Source organism: Elgaria multicarinata, chromosome 11 (genome assembly GCF_023053635.1).
Source record: "Elgaria multicarinata webbii isolate HBS135686 ecotype San Diego chromosome 11, rElgMul1.1.pri, whole genome shotgun sequence".
NCBI lineage: Eukaryota > Metazoa > Chordata > Lepidosauria > Squamata > Anguidae > Elgaria > Elgaria multicarinata.
The window spans coordinates 19,149,729-19,169,288 of NC_086181.1; the positions used below are offsets into that span (position 1 = coordinate 19,149,729).

Here is a 19,560-nt window from a genome sequence, read left to right on the forward strand (position 1 = left end):
TCCCTTGAATTATCCCCATAGCATAAAGCTGTTGTTGTTGTTGTTAGCTAAATCACACCCCAGGTGGTGGCACTCCTAAGATCCTTTGCATATCAGGAAAAGGGTTTAAGGGGGGTGAAATGTAAAAAATCATAAAAAATAACAGATAACCCAATCCAATTCAAATTCGGTATGCTGAAAGCCCTCCTTAATATCTATTACTGTGCCGATTTTGATATCTTTATCTTTAAAACGTGCGCAGATGTAAGCATTTGTTTAATTTGGAGTTTAAAAATCATCCTTCTGCGCCCCTAGTGGCCGCTCGGAGAACGACAAGGAAGTATGTTAAAATTCGCCTTGGGATTTTGGGGGAGTAAGACGAGTCGCTCTTTCCGTGATTCTATTTTCGGTGCTTTTTTTTTTAGAGAAGAAGCGCAATCACAGCAGGATGCATCGGAGGACTTCACAATAAAAGCAGATTATAAAGTAGAAAACATCGGATTCCTTTGCATGTAATTCGCAGTGAATGCACAGTATAACACTGGTGTGATGAAGCTTTTACTCCGCTACTCTTCTGGGCATGGGAATCAATTACAGGGAATTGCATCTGGGATGGGCTGACACCGCTTTATGATGGCATTGATTTGTTCCACCACCGAATTTCGGCTGACTCCATACACAGTGGCGCTCCGTCTTGCCCCATTTTTGTAGGAGCGAACCACCGAGGCGCTGAAGGGAATCTCTGCGCTCATTTTGATGCCTTCCATTTGCACTTCACACTCGAAGTTGGGTTGGACTTCGGTTTCTACTTCAATGGAATATTTGTCTGTTTCGGTCTTACTGAAACCATCACTCCAGCCTAAGGTTGCCTCCCCAGAAATGCACCAACTCCCTGCCAAGATTCTAGGTACCCCTGCTGACAGGGTAAAGCTTACACCCAGCGAGAGCGACTTGTTAAAATCCCAGTGATTTTCCAAAGCGACTTCCTTCGTCAAGGAGACTTTCTTTTTCACTACATCACAGTTGTGGTTAAAGGCTTTGATGATTTTTAAGATCACGGCCTTGTTCTTGTATGTTCCCTGCTCTGTAAAGTAGTGGACGTGGGAGATTTTCTGGGACTTATAGTCTTTATTAATGATGAGGACTTCATATGATTTGTAAGAGTACTCGGTACCATCAATTCCTATAAGGAAACTGTTATTCTGTCGGACAACCGCCCCAATGCCGTATTTATTTTTGGCTACATAAAATCCTTCTCCTGGGCAGGTGTCTATAGAATTGGACGGAAAGTCATCCAATGGCTCACTGTGCCATTTCAATAATTCTAGATTATTTTCATTCACCAGAAGCCAGAAACGAGGTGTCTTGTCTTGTTTCCCTGCAAGAGGGTAGAAACAAAAGGAGCCAAGATCTGGATTGTAGAATCCAGCTTGACAACCTTGTGTAGAGCAGGGATATTCATTCCTTTTGGCATGATTGTTCCAGAACGACACAGCTCCATCAGGGATAGATCCTTGGAACTCAATCCATTGCAGGCTTGTGTCATCGAACACCTCACTGTGGCGGTCAGTCTGCCGTTTTTTTCTTTTGAGGCTGCCTTCTTTGCCTGGGACTGAAACAACAAATTGAATGAAATAAGAGGAGACACAATGAGAATTGAAGGGACGTAGCTTGAGTCCTTTCTTCTGTCTGATGTGGTGAAATCCCCATCTGCAACTAAAAGTAGTGTCTACCGCAAAACTCAACTTTGCATGGCCCTTATCATGCATGCCAAATGATGGGGCCAGCAGGCCCTGAGAGACAGGAGATCAGTGCAATGGACTGCTTTTTCCAGAGTTCCTGCCTATTTCAGGGCCAGCTCTACCATTAGGCCAAGGAAGACGGCTGCCTCAGGTGGTAGATGATGGGAAGGGGGCAGCGGTGGTGGCAGCCTGCCCCAGCTATTCTCCCTGAGCCTTCCTTTTGCTGGCCATTTCCATCCTCAGCATCAATACCTGCTTGTCGCTGGCCTGTCCTTTCTGACTGGCCTAGCCACCTTCTCCCAATGCGTCACCGGCAACATTGCTCAACCAAGCCCCTGACCATGTGAGCAGGCACCCCAGGCCACCCACTCCAGCAGATACAGGGTGGGGGAACCACTTACTCATTGCAAAAAAGGGAAAATGGCAATTTGCATAAAATTGGCACGTATTAATTTATGTGTACGGATGAAAATTGAGAAGCGATTGCTATAATTTAAACAGAGATACAATACAGGTCACCAAGATCAGGTGACCTGTGTGTGTTCTGAGTGTGTTGTCCCAGTGCTCATTGTTGAAGAGCAACGTCAGGGGCCCCTGGCTCTCCCTTCTTCAGGTCCTTTTTCTTTAAACCGGACCTGGCCTGGCCAGCCCTTCTAGTTCTGTCCTTTCCACTCCCTTGTGAAGTCAGCTGTGAACAGAAGACTGGAGAAACACTTCCTTTCAGAACCTATGATGTGAGTAGAGGGTCAGGTCAGAATTATTTTTAGCTGGGTGGGTGTCTTTCAGAGCTGGGGGAGCTATTCCCCCCCCTATCCCCAGCCCCGCACCTCTTCACTGGCCACACCTCCCCTCCTGCAGTGCCGATAAAATAAAATAATTACAAATAAATTATTTTAGAAAAATGGAGTCTGGAGAGGCTACGGTGTGCTAAAAGGGTCAAAATTAGCATGTTTGCATGTTGATTTTGACTCTTGTTGCTCTGTCGTAGCTAAAGAAAAAGGGTTGAAATGGGCGCTACAGATGCCACTTTTAAAAAGAGGTGTTTTTTAAGGGTGGGGGTTATTTTATTTTTATTTACAATTTTGGCAAGGGAAGGGGGGGTCAGAACACATGCAGCCAATGCATTGTTCCCTCCTGATCTGTAGGCAAGCATTTGTCTCATAGCTTCGCAGTTGACAACCACTGCTTTCAATGACTCCGTGTCCCAGTTGCTGGGGAACATGGGTGGGAGGGTGCTGTTGCAGGATGTCCTGCTTGTTCATCCCTGGCTGATGGCTGGTTGGCCACTGTGTGAACAGAGTGCTGGACTAGATGGACCCTCGCTCTGATCCAGCATGGCAATTTTATGTGTCAGTGCTGTGGCACATGGAGCCAATGTAGGGCTCTTAAAAATGATCCAGAGCAGAGGAGTATTGCCAACTCCAGGCAAGGCCCATACATCACCTTGTATCCCCACAGGGCTTTTTTCTACCGTTCTGTTCAGGACGGTGAGGCTGACTTTCACTCCATTGGTGCATTGCTCAGCAGCAATCAGAGGCATGAACAGAGCGCAGAACACCAGATGCATCTGAAACAAAAGTTGGGAGGGCATGTTACATGTTGGGAGACCTTGTTGTGATGTTTGGAATCTACTTCAGTCAGACAGGTATTACCCAGAGGACCTTCACTTCTGCTGCTCTCAGACTGTGGAATGGCCTGCCAGAGGACACTCGCCAACTTAACAGTCTATCAGCATTTAAGAAAGCTATAAAGACTGATCTCTTCCGGCAGGCCTATCCAGTGGAATTTTAGGATGTTTTTAAAATGATTTTAGGATGTTTTAACAATGTATATTATCATTTAATTCAGTTTTATGTATTTTATATTGTCTGTTCTTCCCCACCTCAATCAAAATGGAGAGGCGGGTAAGAAATAAATTATTATTATTATTATTACTATTATTATTACAGAAGGACAGCTGTATCTTTTATTCGAACTGTCAGCCTGTCTAAAAGGATGCGTAGGCTGCCTTTAGAATAAATCCTCGCCAGCATACAAAATCAAAACCATAATGCATAATAAAACAATGATAAAAACATTAAGAATAATATAACAATGAAAACCAGCTTGCACCATATACCCAACACCACCCAATAAAATAGTTCAATTGTAGGCAAAGGAAAACAGGGAAGTCTTTAGGACCTGATTGAAGACCTCTAATGATGGGGACAAGAGAACAGAGTCCCATAAGCAGAGGGCCACCGCTGAATCCTCCTGAAAAGCCTTTAAGATTTTTTCCTTTGATAAAGACCTGGAGCAGCATCAGACTGGGGGAGAAATCACATTTCCTTATTGTCGCTCCCCCCCCCCGCTTCTGTCCCACAATGCTTCCGCTTTCTTTTCTGTGTAAATAACCACATGGCCCAGTCAGTGAGCGTTTTTATGTCACTGCTTCTCCTGCTCCCAGCTGGAAATGGCAGCATGTTTCACTACAACTGAACAAAGTTTGATTTTCTGGGTCTTTTTTGTGATGGGAAAATGAGCAGAAGGGGCGGGAGACATGTGGTAGGCAGATGGCATCATCAAAAGGACCGGGGGGGGGGAACCATGAGTGGGCAGTAACGAGTGTGCAATAAAACACTCATCTGATGATACTCCTGGATTGAAACACAACCCAGGGAACACAACCAATGCAGCTGTCTTTGTTGATTTTGGTATCCAGCCTTACAGCTGTTTTTTCTGATCCCTATGGGTATTGCCACTACTGAGAAGGTACTATCCCTTGTAGCCTAATTGCTCTTACAGGCTGGAAAACACGCAAGGTCTCTGATTCTGATTTCAGGTTGTGGGCAGGTTGGTCTGGATAAAAGAGGGCACATCCAGATGAGGCTTTTATCGTGCCATCAATCTGCCTTACCCACCGAATTTCATGAGGATGTCCAGATGGGAGAAGGCATGGGTCAAGAAAGAACATACGAAGAGCCGTACTGGATCAGACCAAGGGTCCATCTCATCCAGCATTCTGTTCACACAGTGGTCAACCAGCTGTCAACCAGGAACCCACAAGCAGGACACAGTACAACAGCACCCTCCCACCCATGTTCCCCAGCAACTGGTGTATAGAGGCTTACTACCTCTGATACAGGAGGTAGCACATAGTCATCAGGACTAGTAGCCATTGATTGCTTTCCCCTCCAGGAATTTATCCAACCCCCTTTTAAAGCCATCCAAATTGGTGCCCAATACTACATCTTGTGGAAGTGAGTTCCATAACTATGCGCCATTTGAAGAAGTACTTCCTTTTATCAGTCCTGAATCTCTTACCGATCAGCTTCATGGGATGACCCTGGGTTGTAGTATCATGGGAGAGGCAGAAAAATGTCTCCCTATCCACATTCTCCACATCATGCATAATTTTGTACGCTCCTTTCCCCCCCCAAGCTAAACAATCCCAGCTGTTGTTATCTTCCTTCATAGGGGAGATGCTCCAACCCCCTTCATAATTTTAGTTGCCCCTTTCTGCACGTTTCCCAGTTGATTTCCTCCTGATGTGCCCACCATGGACCAAATGGCAATCAGAGACAGGCCCCTGGAATCATCTGTTATCCCCCACCCCTGCAATTTTGGTTGCCCTCCTCTGGTGTGAGTGGACATATTAGGAGCCCTCCATCTGGAAACACCGGAGCTAACGTCTGGTTAAAAATCCTGGTTTTGAAAACTCCCAGAGATAGCTTCCACATTTGCCCTTTTTGTTGGACTTGTGATCCTTTATAATAAGGACATTTTGAAAGGACTTTATTATACACTGGGCAGGTACATTATGTTGCTGTGAACTAGCAACAGGCACTAGTATGGCTTGTGCACAATTGTGCATGCTAAATGTGCAGGCGCGCGCATACACAACGCTTTTTAATTACATAACAAAAAAGTATGCCTTAATTGTATTCATGCAATTTACGTTGTTTGGCCCTGAACAAATTGCTGGAGGAGAGGTACACCTGTGACAGACAGCCGATTCCTACTTCCTCACCAAACCAGGAAAATCCATATCTTCTGGAAGTTTGCATTTAATAAAAGAGGTGGCTTGACACTGCAAAAATGACAAATACACTAAGGACACATTCTTATGCATCTTTAGATGAGAAAAAAAAACAACTACAAATCCCTTCATAGCTGGGGCATGATGGGAATTGTAGGACTTTTTTTTCTAAGCATGCATAGGATTGCACTCTAAGCTAGCATGAGTAGAGTCTAATCACATTGCCTGGAAAGAGGCATCCAAAACAGTCACATGACTGAGTTTGCAATTAAATAGAAATGCTACTGATATTGGTTACATGGAGAAATTAGTTCCAGAAAATCAGGAGTTTTTAAGCTGCAAATTACTGAAAACAAATATTTCCTGGCTTTGTGAAGCTCGAGCCAACATGAGATAGCCTTAACTTTGGTCTTAAACCAGCAGGTTTTGGGATCACTGAATATCACTTTACAGAAGTAAATCCTTGACAGTGTGTCAAAAAGGAGCGATACATCTCTCTGAACTACAGTTCCTATAATGCGCTGTACAAACGCACACTACAGCTAACCCTACTTGTGGCACAACCAGCAATTCCCTCACACTCTATTTCGGTAGTACATAAGTTTACACGAGATGATGATGATGATGATTTTCATTTATGTACTGCCCTGTAGCTGAAGCTCTCTGGGTGGTTTACAAAGATTAATAACACTGAACATTTAAAAACCAATACACAAAATTTTAAACCATAAAAGCATAAAAACAGATGAATTATTTACATGATCATCTGCACAGTGGGGTAGAGGTTTATAACTGTCTCAATAAAAGTTCTAAATCTAGCCATGCTACAGTCTTCAAAGCCATTTTTAAATGGATCCAGCTTGAGAGGCTTCTGAGAACTGTCGAGTGGGCTAGGAATTGTCAGCACCACCAAAGTGCGTTCCCAGAGTTCTTTCAAACTGCTTCAACTTCAACACTGCTTGGAAAAGTGGCTCTAACCACCAGTGTGCTATGAACTGAAGCATGAACGTGAAACAAAAACATAAAAATACATTCCAACTTAACAAATACGTGCTGGGTTATTCATATCATTGAATTTTCATTTGACAATCAGAGGCGTGTGTAATACGGGAAGAAGTGACCCAGTCCGTTTAAAAGAGGAAAAAGAGGAGAAAATGAATAATCACTGCTACCGTGATGGTTGACTTGTCAAGATTATATATTTTTCACTGTGGAAGAAATATCCACCATCGTCTCTCTCTCTCTCTCTCTCTCTCTCTCTCTCTCTCTCTCTCTCTCTCTCTCTCTCTCTCACACACACACACACACACACACACACACACACACACACACACACACACATACACTTCCAGCTCCCTGCTGCCTGGGCTAAGTAAGAGCTACGTCAGGCATCCTGGGCCTTGGACAGTTTGTGGTTACTCACCTCTGTTTCTCAGGTCTTGATGTGGAGTAAGCCAGGCTGCTGCACTGTGCCCTTTTTGCCTAGGGCCTTGAAGGCCTGGTCACCACTGATGTTCTACTAACACCCTCTGCCTACAGAGGCTGGTGTCCCCCCCCACCTTCCTCCAATTGCAAACTGTAGGTTTGCCGATTCACCCCCACCCCAATCCATCACGATTTGTGTTTATATACCTATTCTTTGAATGGGTCCAGTTCCTATCTTATCTCTGCATTTCCTGTTTTTCTAGAACAATCTTCCTGTTTGTTTTCCTGCACCAATCTTGGGTGCATGAATTAATCCTATCCCCCCCCCCAATGCAAAACATAATATTCCTACTTCATTTTACGGTGACGTGTAGTTTTTATTCTACTGTGTTGTAAAGATCATTCGATAAATGTTGGTATCTGTCTTGTATTGTCATCACAAGTGTATCGAAGAGGCTGCTAATAATAATAACAATAATAATATATTTCTTATCCGTCTCTCCATCCTGATCAAGGCGGGAAACAACAATAAACATAAAACACATAAAACATTGATCAAAAACACAGTATACATTGTTAAAACTTCCTTAAAAACATACTAAAAGCATCCTAAAGGCATCCTAATGATTTTTAATAAGCATGCTCTATCCCAAGGCATTCTGAACAACCGTTGCTGTTGTGGAGGCTGAAGTATTTTGACTCTGTAAGTTATAACGTTTGGCTCTTCTTTGTCTTTTCTAGGCACTGGACATGTACTGGAATTTCTCTGACTTGCAAAGTGAGAAATCTAAATCATGCCTTTATCTCTTGCAGTTGTCGTCCGTGTTCACATTTTCTTGGCATGACTGATTATCTTTACCCTACACCCTCTCTTTGGAAGCCTAAGCCATATTTCTAAAAGTGGAGGTTTGAAAATGCTGAAATATTATTTGATTTTGTGTTATTTAAAATGCCAGACAGCCACATCACAATTCTCTTTGCACATTATTTCTCTGCCAGATTTGCCATTGACTTACCCCACGAGGTTATCTATTTCCAGAAATGTTTACCATCCTTGTCTATTGGTTTAGGCATATCATCAATTGTTTGCATTTGATTTGTGAACCAAATTCCAAATCCTGATCAAATTACATGTGAGTTTTATTGTAGTAAAAACAGCAGAGTCCTGTAGATCTTTCCGAAAACAATCTTAGGTTCAAATTCTTCTGGCTTGAAATTTGGTGTCAATCCCCAGTGCTCATAGTTGCAGATTTGGCATTTGTCTCCTGTGCTGGTGAATCTTGGAGATATGCTGCATCATGGATCTAAGAATGGTGTTCTATCAGGAATAGGTTTATTTATCAAATAAATGTTATAAACATTATTCACAGACCCGAGCAATGCCGGGCACATCAGCTAGTATACTGTATATATGAGTGCCTAGTGAGGGAAGAAGCTTGAATAACTGGCCTTCCTGCATTAATAGGACAAACTTTTAGCTTGCTGTTTTAGATCTTGGCATTTGGTCACATACTCAGGACAATGACCCACCAGTAGGATTTAATCAGAGAAGTTCAGCATTAAGGGCCTTGCAATTAGACAAGCACAGTTAACAGATTTTTCCAGTCTGCAGGATGACCTCAGACTTCCCTAGGTATGATCTAATCAAGGACTGGGAAATACAAAACAAGTCTTCTCACCTCCATTGTCTTATTGTCATGAGTGGACCCAGCATCTATTGTCCTATCGTAACCTTTGATTTACCTCCTCTAAGAATCCCAAGCACATGATGTTCCTGGCCTATCCCAAGATTGGGCTGTGTCACCTGGTTCATTCCACTGGCCTTGCTAAGGCATGACACCACCTTGCTGTGTGAATGCTGGGTTCACTCCTAGATGACCCACAGGTCTTAGACCCTCACTCCTTTGCCGAAATTGCTTGGATGTGGACAAGCCCAGATAGCCTTCGTTGCATCCATTGGCTTCCCTACCTCCACTGAATTCACTTTGAGCCATTGAACTCAGGGTTCTATCTGGACATTTTTAGACCTTTCCCCTCACCAGAGCCCATGTCCAGACTGTTTCGGCCCCCTTCTTGCTGAAGCAGTGACCTGCCTGCAGCCTTTCTGAAAGCCTTCCCCTGCTGAGAGAGGAATTGCAACACAGCCCAGCTTCATCTTCAGGATGAATTTATCAAGATACAAGGAACAGTATCTTTTGTGCCTTATCCTAACTCCAGAGGTTGTACCTTCACCTCTGTACTTGCTTTCTACTTTGTGTTGGTGTGAATGTGTATAGTAATTTCATTTATTTTGAACCAGGTTTTGGTCAGAAACTCAGTTACTTTAGTGCAGCCTTTTCCTGGCTGGCTGTGAACAGAATGCCGGACTAGCTGGACCCCTGGTCTGATCCAGCATGGTTCTTCTTATGTTATGTGTAGGGGTGTGCACGGACCCCGCACTCCGCTTCACTTTCAGATCCGCCATTTTCGGATCAGGCCGCTCCGCCCCGCCCCCACTCCGCCTGTGCCCACTCCGCTCCGGGGGGTTACCGGGCCCTGCTGCCATCGCCGCTCATGCAGAGCCCGGTAAGGGACCAAGGGAGAGGGGGACCTTACCTGCCTCCGTCCGCGGTCCGTCGACGTCTTCAATTGAGCCTGCGGTTCCACCAGGAAGTCTGGGCCGCAAGCGGCCCATTCCTGCTGGAACCACGGACTCAATTGAAGACGCTGACGGACCGCGGACGGAGGCAGGTAAGGGACAGGAGGGCGGGGGGACAGCGGCAGGGCCCGGTAAACCCCACTTACCTTTCCGGCGGAGCTCCGGATCGAGGCGAAGGATCCGCCTTCACCTCGATCCTCTTCGCCACGCTCTGCCGGCCCCCCAATCCTCTTCGCCTCCGCCTTAAGGGCAGGCGAAGCCCCCCGCTCCGCTCCTGCTTCTCCGGTCCGATTAGAAGCGGAGCACATCCCTAGTTATGTGCATTGATGGGTTAAGTCTGCCAAGACATGCTCTGACCAATGTTCCAAGGTCCCTTAAAGGATGGGTGTATAGAAACGACATGCAGTAACACTGGGCTGCCTCCAGTGAGCAGAGCAGACCCCTCCTTCTGCTAGCCACTTACCTCACTCCAGATGATTGGGGCACCTGCCGGGGGGAAAAATGCAGCATAAAAAATCTCATCAAGTTAAAAGGCCTTGGAAAATATTTTGTCTTTTGAAAAATCACTTGGCACTGGAAAGCCATTAATACAAACAGTCACTAGGCAAGCTTGTCTGGGAAAAAGAAATCCATAAGCATGATACCACAACTAAGATGGCCCGCTCTCCAGTTGTCTTGCACCACACCTCAGATAGGGTGACCATATGAAAAGGAGGACAAGGCTCTTGTATCTTTAACAGTTGTATTGAAAAGGGAATTTCAGGAGGTGTCATTTGTATATATGGGGAACCTGGTGAAATTTCCACTTCATCACAACAGTTAAAGCTGCAGCAGCCCTGCCCTCTTTTAAATCTGGTCACTCTAGTATAGCTCATGCACCTTTAACTGCTGTGATGAAGACCAAATTTCACCAGGTTCTCCATATATACAAATGACACCTGCTGAATTTCCCTTTTCTATGCAACTGTTAAAGATACAGGAGCCCTGTCCTCCTTTTCATAGGGTCACCCTACCTCAGACTGTGTTCAAAGATTAAGACATTATTCAGGGACATAGGCTTATGCCTACAACTCCCAGCATGCCTTGGGCAGGAGAGAGGATTTATTGAGCTTTGGCAGCCATCTTCTGGAAGTGGCTCGCCATCCTGGGCCTGAAGGGAGAGTGACTGGGGCTGGCTGCCTTGGTTGCTAGGCGCCATCAGGAGCAGGAGGGAAGGAAGGGGCAGCTCCAGGCATAGCGGCAAAAAGCATGCTGGGAGTTGTAGTTTTTTTCTTTTGGGACAAGAAAAATCATGGCAGTGATGTCTGCAGACAAAGGGGGGCAAGTGCCTAGGCAGGCCACAGCTCTTTGGTACAGCCTCCTGCTGGAGCACTTGGTCAGCGAGAAGTGTGGGCCGAGGCAGGAGCAAGCGTTCGACCCAGCCGCCTGCCAAGAGCCTCAAGCTGAAGATGGTCAAGTGGGCCATGGTGACCATGTGAAAGGGAGGACAGGGCTCCTGTATCTTTAACAGTTGTACAGGAAAGGGAATTTCAGCAGGTGTCCTTTGTATATATGGGGAACCTGGTGAAATTCCCTCTTCATCACAACAGTTAAAGCTGCAGGAGCCCTGCCCTCTTTTGTATCTTATGTTTTTTGAAAACATATTTTAGGTTTGCATCTTTTTTAGCTGGTAGAAAGGGTGTTGTGTGTCCTGATTGTTTTTGAAGTTTAGACGACAGCTCTGGCCAAGGCATGATGGGAGGTGTAGGCATTTCAGGTAAAACAAAAAATGTGGTTTATCACAAAGCTCTAATTTAAAATACAGTTCTTATTAACACAATTTCCCATTTATTCTAACAAATAATTTACTAACTCAACCAAACTAAAAAAAACCCAACCAACTTAAAGATGAATAAGTTGCAGAGAAATGTATTATTTATCAAATAAATGTTATAAACATTATTCACAGATCCGAGCAATATTAGCTCGTCAAATTTTAATCTTATATCAACTTTGCTGTGTGGTTTTATCCTGGTTGCGCTTTTTATACTGTATTTCGTAATTGTGTTTTAACCTGTTGGGTGTTTTACTGTGGTTTTAATTTTTGTGAACCGCCCAGAGAGCTTCGGCTATTGGGCGGTATAAAAATGTAATAAATAAAAATAAAATAAATAAAATATAAAAGAAGTATGATATCCCCTATGCATTTTATTGCTGGAAGCTGCCTTGGGAGGGTTTTCTTCCTGAAAGGTGGCCAAGAAATATTTTAAATAAATATATAGATAAAACATAGAAGCCTTTCTACATGAGACTTTTATTGTGCGCTCATGATTCCTCACTGAAGGTACTTTGCGGGTCCTTTACATGACATTGTCACCCTCCAGGGCCTCTCCCATACTTTGCAACCATTTTAGTGGGTTCCCCGCCTCTAACGAGGCAAGTCTAGTATTTTTCTCAGTGGCATTATAGGAGCCTCGTGTATTTGCTGGATTCTGCTATAGCACAGTGCACCCTAGTGGTTGTGTAATGGAACATCTAGAAAGGCAGTGAAAGAAGAACCCCAGGAAAAAAAAATGTATAAAGGAGCTGTTCTTAATTCCGCAAAGGATCTGGAAGCAGAAGCCTTGGTAAAGGTGCGGATTAAAGGCCTCATGTAGAAAAGGCCATTGGCCCTTACCCAGGGTTCTGATCCAAGGGTTACATACATGCACCGGGAAGCATGCTTCTGCATGATCGTTCTTAGGAGCATGACATTACACAAGCTGAAATAGGTGTTTTGCACCAGGTGCCTTTGTCTTGGTGCTGGGGTTGTGTGCATGGCTCTCTGCCAGAAAATCAGTGACAGTGCTCTGGGTTCAGTTTCCCTTGGACCTCCTGCCTCCATTCCAATTAGCACATTTGCTGGTTTTCTAATAGGGCTGTGTACTGTTCTGGTCACCACAGCTAAAAAAGAAATTGTAGGGCTGGAAAAAAGTTTACAATGATCAAGGGACTGGAGCATCTCCCCCCGCTATGAGGGAAGATTACAACAGCTCATGCTGTTTAGCTTGGGAAAAAAGGAGGGTGAGGGTAGACATGATACAGACGTACAAAATCATGAATGGTGTGGAGAATGTGGATAGGGAGACATTTCCCCCCTCTTGCATAATAGAACCCAGGGTCATCCCATGACATCCCATGATGGTAGGAGATTCAGGGCAGATAAAAGGAAGTACTTCTTCACACAGCACATAGTTAAATTATGGAATTCGTTACCTCAAGATATAGAGATGGCCACCAATTTAGATGGCCTCAAAAGGAGGTTGGATAAATTCCTGGAGAAGGCTATCAATTGTTACTAGTCCTGATGGCCATGTGCTACCTCCAGTATCCAAGGCAGTATGCCTATGTGCAACAGTTGCTGGGGAACATGGGTGGGGGGGTGCTGTTGCACTATGTCCTGCTTGAGGGTTCCTGGTCAATAGCTGGTTAACCACTGTGTGAACACAGTACTGGACCAGGTGGACTCTTTGATCCAGCACGGCTCTTCTTATGTTCTTAAGTTCTTATGCTTGCTTGTATCCATGGCTACTGCATGCAAATTGACTTGGAACAGGGTCTGCATCTATGGCCTACTCTATTGAATTGTCATGACTTTGGTTTCAAGAATTTACTTATAAATCACCTATTAGATAAGGAAAAACCCACATTCTTTCAATATCTAGCACTTCTTTGGAACCTACCAATGTAATGAGGTATGACGTCAGCCCCATTTTATAGCTAATACTGCCCCTCTGTGGATATTCCAGTTCTTTAATTTATAGAAGCATATTCTGCCTTGAGGCTGTTCTTTGTTGTGTCTCATTATCTAAAGCTGAAAATAAATCCCGTTCTTTAGATATTACCTAAAGACAAGGAGTCACAGAGGGCTAGGTCTTCAAAAAGCAAGGGCCCTTCAGGTCAAAGAGACTTCTGGAGATGAGGCATACCTCAAGTAACACCCCCCCCCCCGGATTTCCTTTATTTTCTTCTGCTGACATTTGAACTAGTAATAGGAAACAGAAAGGTCAGAAGTCCTATTTTAGTGTAATCTTGATTGATTTTCTCTCTCTCATGGAGATGGAGCCATGAAGTTCATTTCTTCTTCTCTCCCGATCTATTTTTCCTTGTGTGTCGTGTCTTTTTAAATTATAAACCTGGGGGCAGGGACTGTCTTGTTTTACTGGTTGCATGTAAGCCACTCCAGAAGCCTTTTTGGTGAGGAGCAGGATTAAAAATAATAATACATTAACTAAAACAGAAAATGAATTGAGATGGAGCCACAAAATCCATTCACAAAATAAAGATCACACAGATCGAGAGAATGTGGACAGGAAAATTACTTTCCCCCCCAGCTAAATAAAGTCTCTTCTCAAATAATGCTGTTAGATAACCATGCATTGATTATTTCTCGGTTGGACTACTGCAACCTTCTTCTCACTGGCCTTCCTTCTTCTCACATCAGTCCATTGGTTTCTGTTCACCACTCTGCTGCTAAGATCATTTTCTTGGCTCGCTGCTCTGACCATGTTACTCCACTTCTGAAATCTCTTCATTGGCTTCCAATTCACTTCAGAATCCAATATAAACTTCTCCTGTTGACCTACAAAGCTTTTCACTGTCTAGCTCCTTCCTATCTTTCCTCTCTCATCTCACACTATTGCCCCGCTCGTACTCTTCGCTCCTCCGATGCCATGTTTTTCACCTGCCCAAGGGTCTCTCCTTCCCTTGCTCAGCTTCATCCATTTTCTTCGGCTTCCCCTTACACCTAGAACGCTCTTCCAGAACATTTGAGAACTACAAGTTCAGTCGCAGCTTTTAAAGCTCAGCTAAAAACTTTTCTTTTTCCTAAAGCTTTTAAAACTTGATTTTGTTCTGACTTTTATACTGCCTGTTTGGTGCATTCTCTTCCCCTCCTTATTGTTTTATTATGACTTTATTAGAATGTAAGCCTATGCGGCAGGGTCCTGCTATTTATTGTTTTACTCTGTACAGCACCATGTACATTGATGGTGCTATATAAATAAATAAATAATAATAATAATAAAGGCGTGTTTAGTGGATTGTTCCTCTGTTTTTTAAACTGGTGTATTCAAATAGAACTGATTTATTATCACATTATGAAAAGTTCAATACAGTTTTTTTAAAAAAGATATCAAGCAACAAAAGAGGGACAAACATTCAAGCAATGATCATCTTTATTATTTCTTTTCACTCCATGTTACAATAATGTGCTTGAAACAGAATAGCTTTAAGAAATAAGCCAGGATGCTGTTAATTCACAGATCCATTGATTACAAGTCAAGAACGGACAGTTCCATGGAGCCAAAGTAGGAGGAGGAAAGAGGCAAAGCCTGTAGCAAAATGCCCACTGGATATGAGAAGAGAAAAGGTGCTAGAGCAGCTAGACTCGGATCCCAAATGTAATTTCTGGGATTTAGGTACCATTCGTTGCAATGGTGCTTCCTTCCAAAGAAGTATGTTTAGGATCAGAGACTTGGAGAAAAACTGGTTTTTGGTGGTATCAGATTTGTCGCCAAGAGTTTCATCAAATGCATCAAATGGACTGAGAAGGTGGAGGGTATGTTCCAGGCAACCACAGCTTCTGATCAGGCAAACTGAACACAGCCCATCTAACATAAACTGCATTCTGCCTATTACTTGACGGTGCCCATATTTTTACAGGTCTAGGCAGGCAGGAAACCATGAGCTTATGGATCTCCATGTGTGGTTGGTGAGCTACAGTTGTGTTGTAGAATTGTAGATTCTGCTGTTATCTGCTGTCTACAAATGCATATGCTTTGCGTTGATATGGGGTTGGACCCAGACATGCAGTGCAATTCCAAATACATTTACTCAAAAGTAATTTCCCCCAAGCTCTGTGGAGCTTATTTTGTAGTAAGTAATTTGTTCAGGATTGCAGCCTACGTTAATTGCAATCTGTTGCAATTGCAATCAACAGGACTTTAATCAGAGAGCCAGTGTGGCGTAGTGGCTAAAGTGCCAGACTGGGAGTCGGGAGATCTGGCTTCTAGTCCACACTCAGCCATGGAAACCAACTGGGTGACTTTGGGCCAGTCACAAACTCTCAGCCCAACCCACTTCACAGGGTTGTTGTTGTGTGGATAGAAATGGAGAGGGGGATTATGTATGCCGCCTTGGGTTCCTTGGAGGAAGACAGGCGGGATATAAATGCAAAATAAATAAATAAATAAAAATTCAATGAGACTAAATTGCTATTAACATTCTCTGGTTCCACCCCATTATTTTGGGATTTAGCTTTTTAACTTGGGCATCAATGAATGAACTGGGATTTACTCTCAAGTCAGCGTGAATAAACTCAGGTAGTACGTTTATATCCTGGTATGATGATAGACAGAAAGATCCCTCCTTTCCATTTGATCCGTATGTCTGATGAAGTTGGCCCTTGCGTATGAAAGCTCAGCCTACAACAAACCCGTGGTTCTCCAAGTTGCCCAGTAGCACCTTCTCCTCTTCTTGATTTCTGCTATGGTGTAACATGGCTAGAGAATCCCTTGTGTGCCCTCAGTCTCTGCATCACATGGATTTGCATCTGGGATGGGTTCGCACCGCTTTACGTCTGTGTGCACTTGCGCTATAACTATATTATTGCTGACTCCTGGGACTCTGGCTGTTCGCTTTTCCCCATTGTAGTAGTACCGAGTCACCGTGCCGTTGAACGGAATACTCGCTCTCATTCGTTTGCCTATCATGTCGACTGCACAACTGTGATTGGGTGGGACCTCAATGTCGACTGTCTCAGCATATGTGACGGATTCGCTCTGTGTGGAACCCTGACTCCAACTGAAAGTTTTCTCTGAGGAAATACCCCACGACACACGATGATTTGAGGTATGCCCACTGTCATGCTGCAGTTCACCGACCTGGAGAGGGAAATGTCAACATTCCAGTGACGTTCAGAACTTACTGTCCCTGTTAATGTGGTCCTCTTCTTTACTACGTTGCACTCATTGTTGGTGACTTTGCTGGAAACTATGAGCACAGACTCGTCACTGAAGGACCCCTGGTCTAACATGTACGTGACATTGTCAACCCTCTGTGATCGATAGTCTTTATTAATGGTCAGGACATCGTAGTATTTATACCAGTACTCTTTACCATCATACCCTAGGAAGAAAGCTTTGTTTTTGCTATCCACCTTCCCTAAGCCATATTTATTTTTCCCTACATATAGTCTTACACCTCCACAGGTATTGATAGAATTGGATGGAGCGTTACCATATGAATCTGCTGTCCAGCTCAATGATTCAAAGTTATGCTCATTCACCAAAAGCCAGAAATGAGAGCTGCTGTATTCTTTGTTTCCATAAGGGTAGAAACAGTACGGGCCAAGGCTTGGGCTATAGTAGCCAGCCGCACAGCCTAGTTCCTTACAAGGATATTCCCACCTATCAGAATAGCTATTCCAGAACAACTGAGCTCCACGAGGCGTGGACCCTTGGAACCAATTCCAGCTCAGGGTGGTTTCATAGAAAGCATCACGATTCCTACTGGAAGGCTCTCTGTTTCCGGTCAGTTTCGGTGCCGCTCTGCTATCTTCTTCCTGGTCTGAAAAGACAGAACAAAGATTTTGTTTTCTGAAGTTGCCTTCTGGCATGGGATCTGCTGCTCAAGCATGTACGTGTTCCATACTGTTCATAGTACTGGCAGAAACTCCAAGAGATGAGGAATGTCTCCATGATTTGGTCTCTGCCCACAGCAGCATTATCTCAGCTGGGGAGACACTTAGAAAACTGTTGACCTGGACAACACAGCACAACGTGGATATCTTGAAGTTCACTTAAATCATATAATCTATGCAGATTGTAGACTCCAGAGGTGAGTTCATCAAAAGACCAATGATGTCAGTTTCATTTTATTTAACCTTCCAACTATTGGCTATTTTCAAGGGAGTTTCTTGAATTCATATTTTATCACCTGAAGCCCAATCCAAAGGTTCAGCAGCATAACCCTCCCAAAGCCTGAATACAGTTAAAGTAGCTCTTCAGAGATTCCCGATCTATTCAAAAAGGCCAGGGCTGGAGGCTGGGGTGGCCACTTAGGCATCACCCAAAAAGAGGACACACGTCACTGAAAAAAGAAGAGATGCAGCAACAAATGAGAGGATGAAAGAGGACTCATTTCCATATATTTTGCATATGTTAATTTATATCTATAGATTCAAACTGAGAAAACAATTACTATAACTTAAATACAAATACAGTAATCTGACAGTGGCAGGGAAGTTTGTGTCTGGATGACCTTTGTGCCTACTCAATCAGGTGTTGTCCAGATATTACCTGGACAACACCTAGTTGATGGGCAGTTTCAAGGTGCCTTTCTTTCAATAGGCTTTTGACTGGATGGCCTTTCAAATGGGGGACACCTTCAAATAGAGGTCTGTGCCCTGACTGTCCTCTGTAAAGTTGGACACATGACAACCCTAGTGGAGGGGGGGGGGCTAGCTTGCATCTGCTTATTGGCCCTCCATGACTTAAAGTTTTCGAACCCCGAAAGAGTGCTCATGTGTCCATGTACGGTGCAAAAGATGACCTGGAGAGGAAGACATTTCCAGGGATAGATCCCACAATACTTACCAATGGTCACTAGAGGGCCTTCTTCCACATTTCTCTTCAAGACTGTGAGGGGGATGTCCATGGCTTTGGCCCAGAGCTCATCCATAAACAGAGACATGAACAGAGTGCAGAGCAACAGATGCATCTGAAACAAATTTCAGTTTCATTTTGATTTCGAAACATAGATTACAAATCTCTGCCTCCCCGCAATGTGATTTTCCTCAACAACATTTAACTTTTGTGTGACATGTAGAAATGAAGGAGGTCACTTGGTTATTTCTATGTCCAGCTGTTGTTAAACAGGTGCATGGCTCAAAAAAAAAAAATATGGAGCCATTCTTAGCTGGAAAATCTCTTCTGACAAAGGAATGAACAAGAAGGTGAGAGGCCTTTGGGCATCTAGTGATTTTGCTAGAATGGATTTTTTTCCCCTGCAGAAAATCATGCTGCCAGGAAAGCATGCATAGAATTGCAGACTGAATATTTCAGCTAGGGTAACGATTTATTCTCTGAATAAGTAGCTGATTGAAACTGGTTGAATTCTGCAATGTTGTGAAAAGCTTATGTATTAATCTTGATTATTTTGTTTTATCTTGCTTTTGCGAATCATATCAAGTGCAGGTTTTTTTTTATCAGCAAGATATTCTAGATATTTTACTTAAATAATAACTTCATAGCCTACTTCATCGCCAAACTAGGGTGTTCAGAGCAGTTTACACTACAATAAGAACACTAACACCACAGCTCCACTAAACAGAATAGAATAAGTGACTTTAAAAACTAAAATAAATAGGAATATAGGAAGCCTTGTGAATGCCTCTAGTGTGGGAGAACCCACAACCTCCCTAGGCAATTGGCTCCATTGACGTACTGCTCTAACAGCCAGGAAGTTTTTCCTGATGTCCAGACGGAATCTAGCTTCCTGTAACTTGAGCCCAGTTTGTTCCTCTTGACCAGTATTACGTACTCTGACTGGCAGTACTCACTAACAGAAACCTTTTCTATCACCTGCTACCTGAATTTGTTTAACTGGAGACTCCAGGGAACTGTGCTGGAGGGGGGGCCATATGCACCCCCATAAAATCCTTATGGTTTTATGGGGGGCCATGTGGATTACGTTATATGGCCATGTACATCAGTTGTGAAGCACACAACTGATGCTTC

The 19,560-nt window shown here is 43.7% G+C and overlaps 2 protein-coding genes across 2 annotated transcripts; both read right to left on the reverse strand.

The window, feature by feature from the left end:
- Nucleotides 1-566: 566 nt before the first annotated feature.
- LOC134407027 (natterin-4-like) lies at nt 567-3,288 on the reverse strand. The gene is made up of 2 exons (XM_063138765.1): nt 3,165-3,288; nt 567-1,591 (listed from the first exon to the last, which is right to left on the reverse strand). Exons 1-2 carry the CDS (start codon nt 3,286-3,288, stop codon nt 567-569), a joined length of 1,149 nt encoding a protein of 382 aa, XP_062994835.1.
- A 13,035-nt stretch (nt 3,289-16,323) lies between these two features.
- Nucleotides 16,324-18,541, reverse strand: LOC134406663 (natterin-3-like). The gene is given in 3 exon segments (XM_063138181.1): nt 16,324-16,661; nt 16,664-17,389; nt 18,418-18,541. Coding segments are annotated over 3 exon segments (1,188 nt in total).
- Between the last annotated feature and the right edge of the window lie 1,019 nt (nt 18,542-19,560).

What these genes read in the sequence shown, in the direction of transcription:
- LOC134407027 (XM_063138765.1), bottom strand. Translation starts at nt 3,288, where the DNA reads ATGCATCTGGTGTTCTGCGCTCTGTTCATGCCTCTGATTGCTGCTGAG. An exon ending in AAGCCCTGTGGGGATACAAG is followed by an intron (nt 1,592 to 3,164) that starts GTGATGTATGGG and finishes TTGTTGTTTCAG; the next exon opens with TCCCAGGCAAAGAAGGCAGC.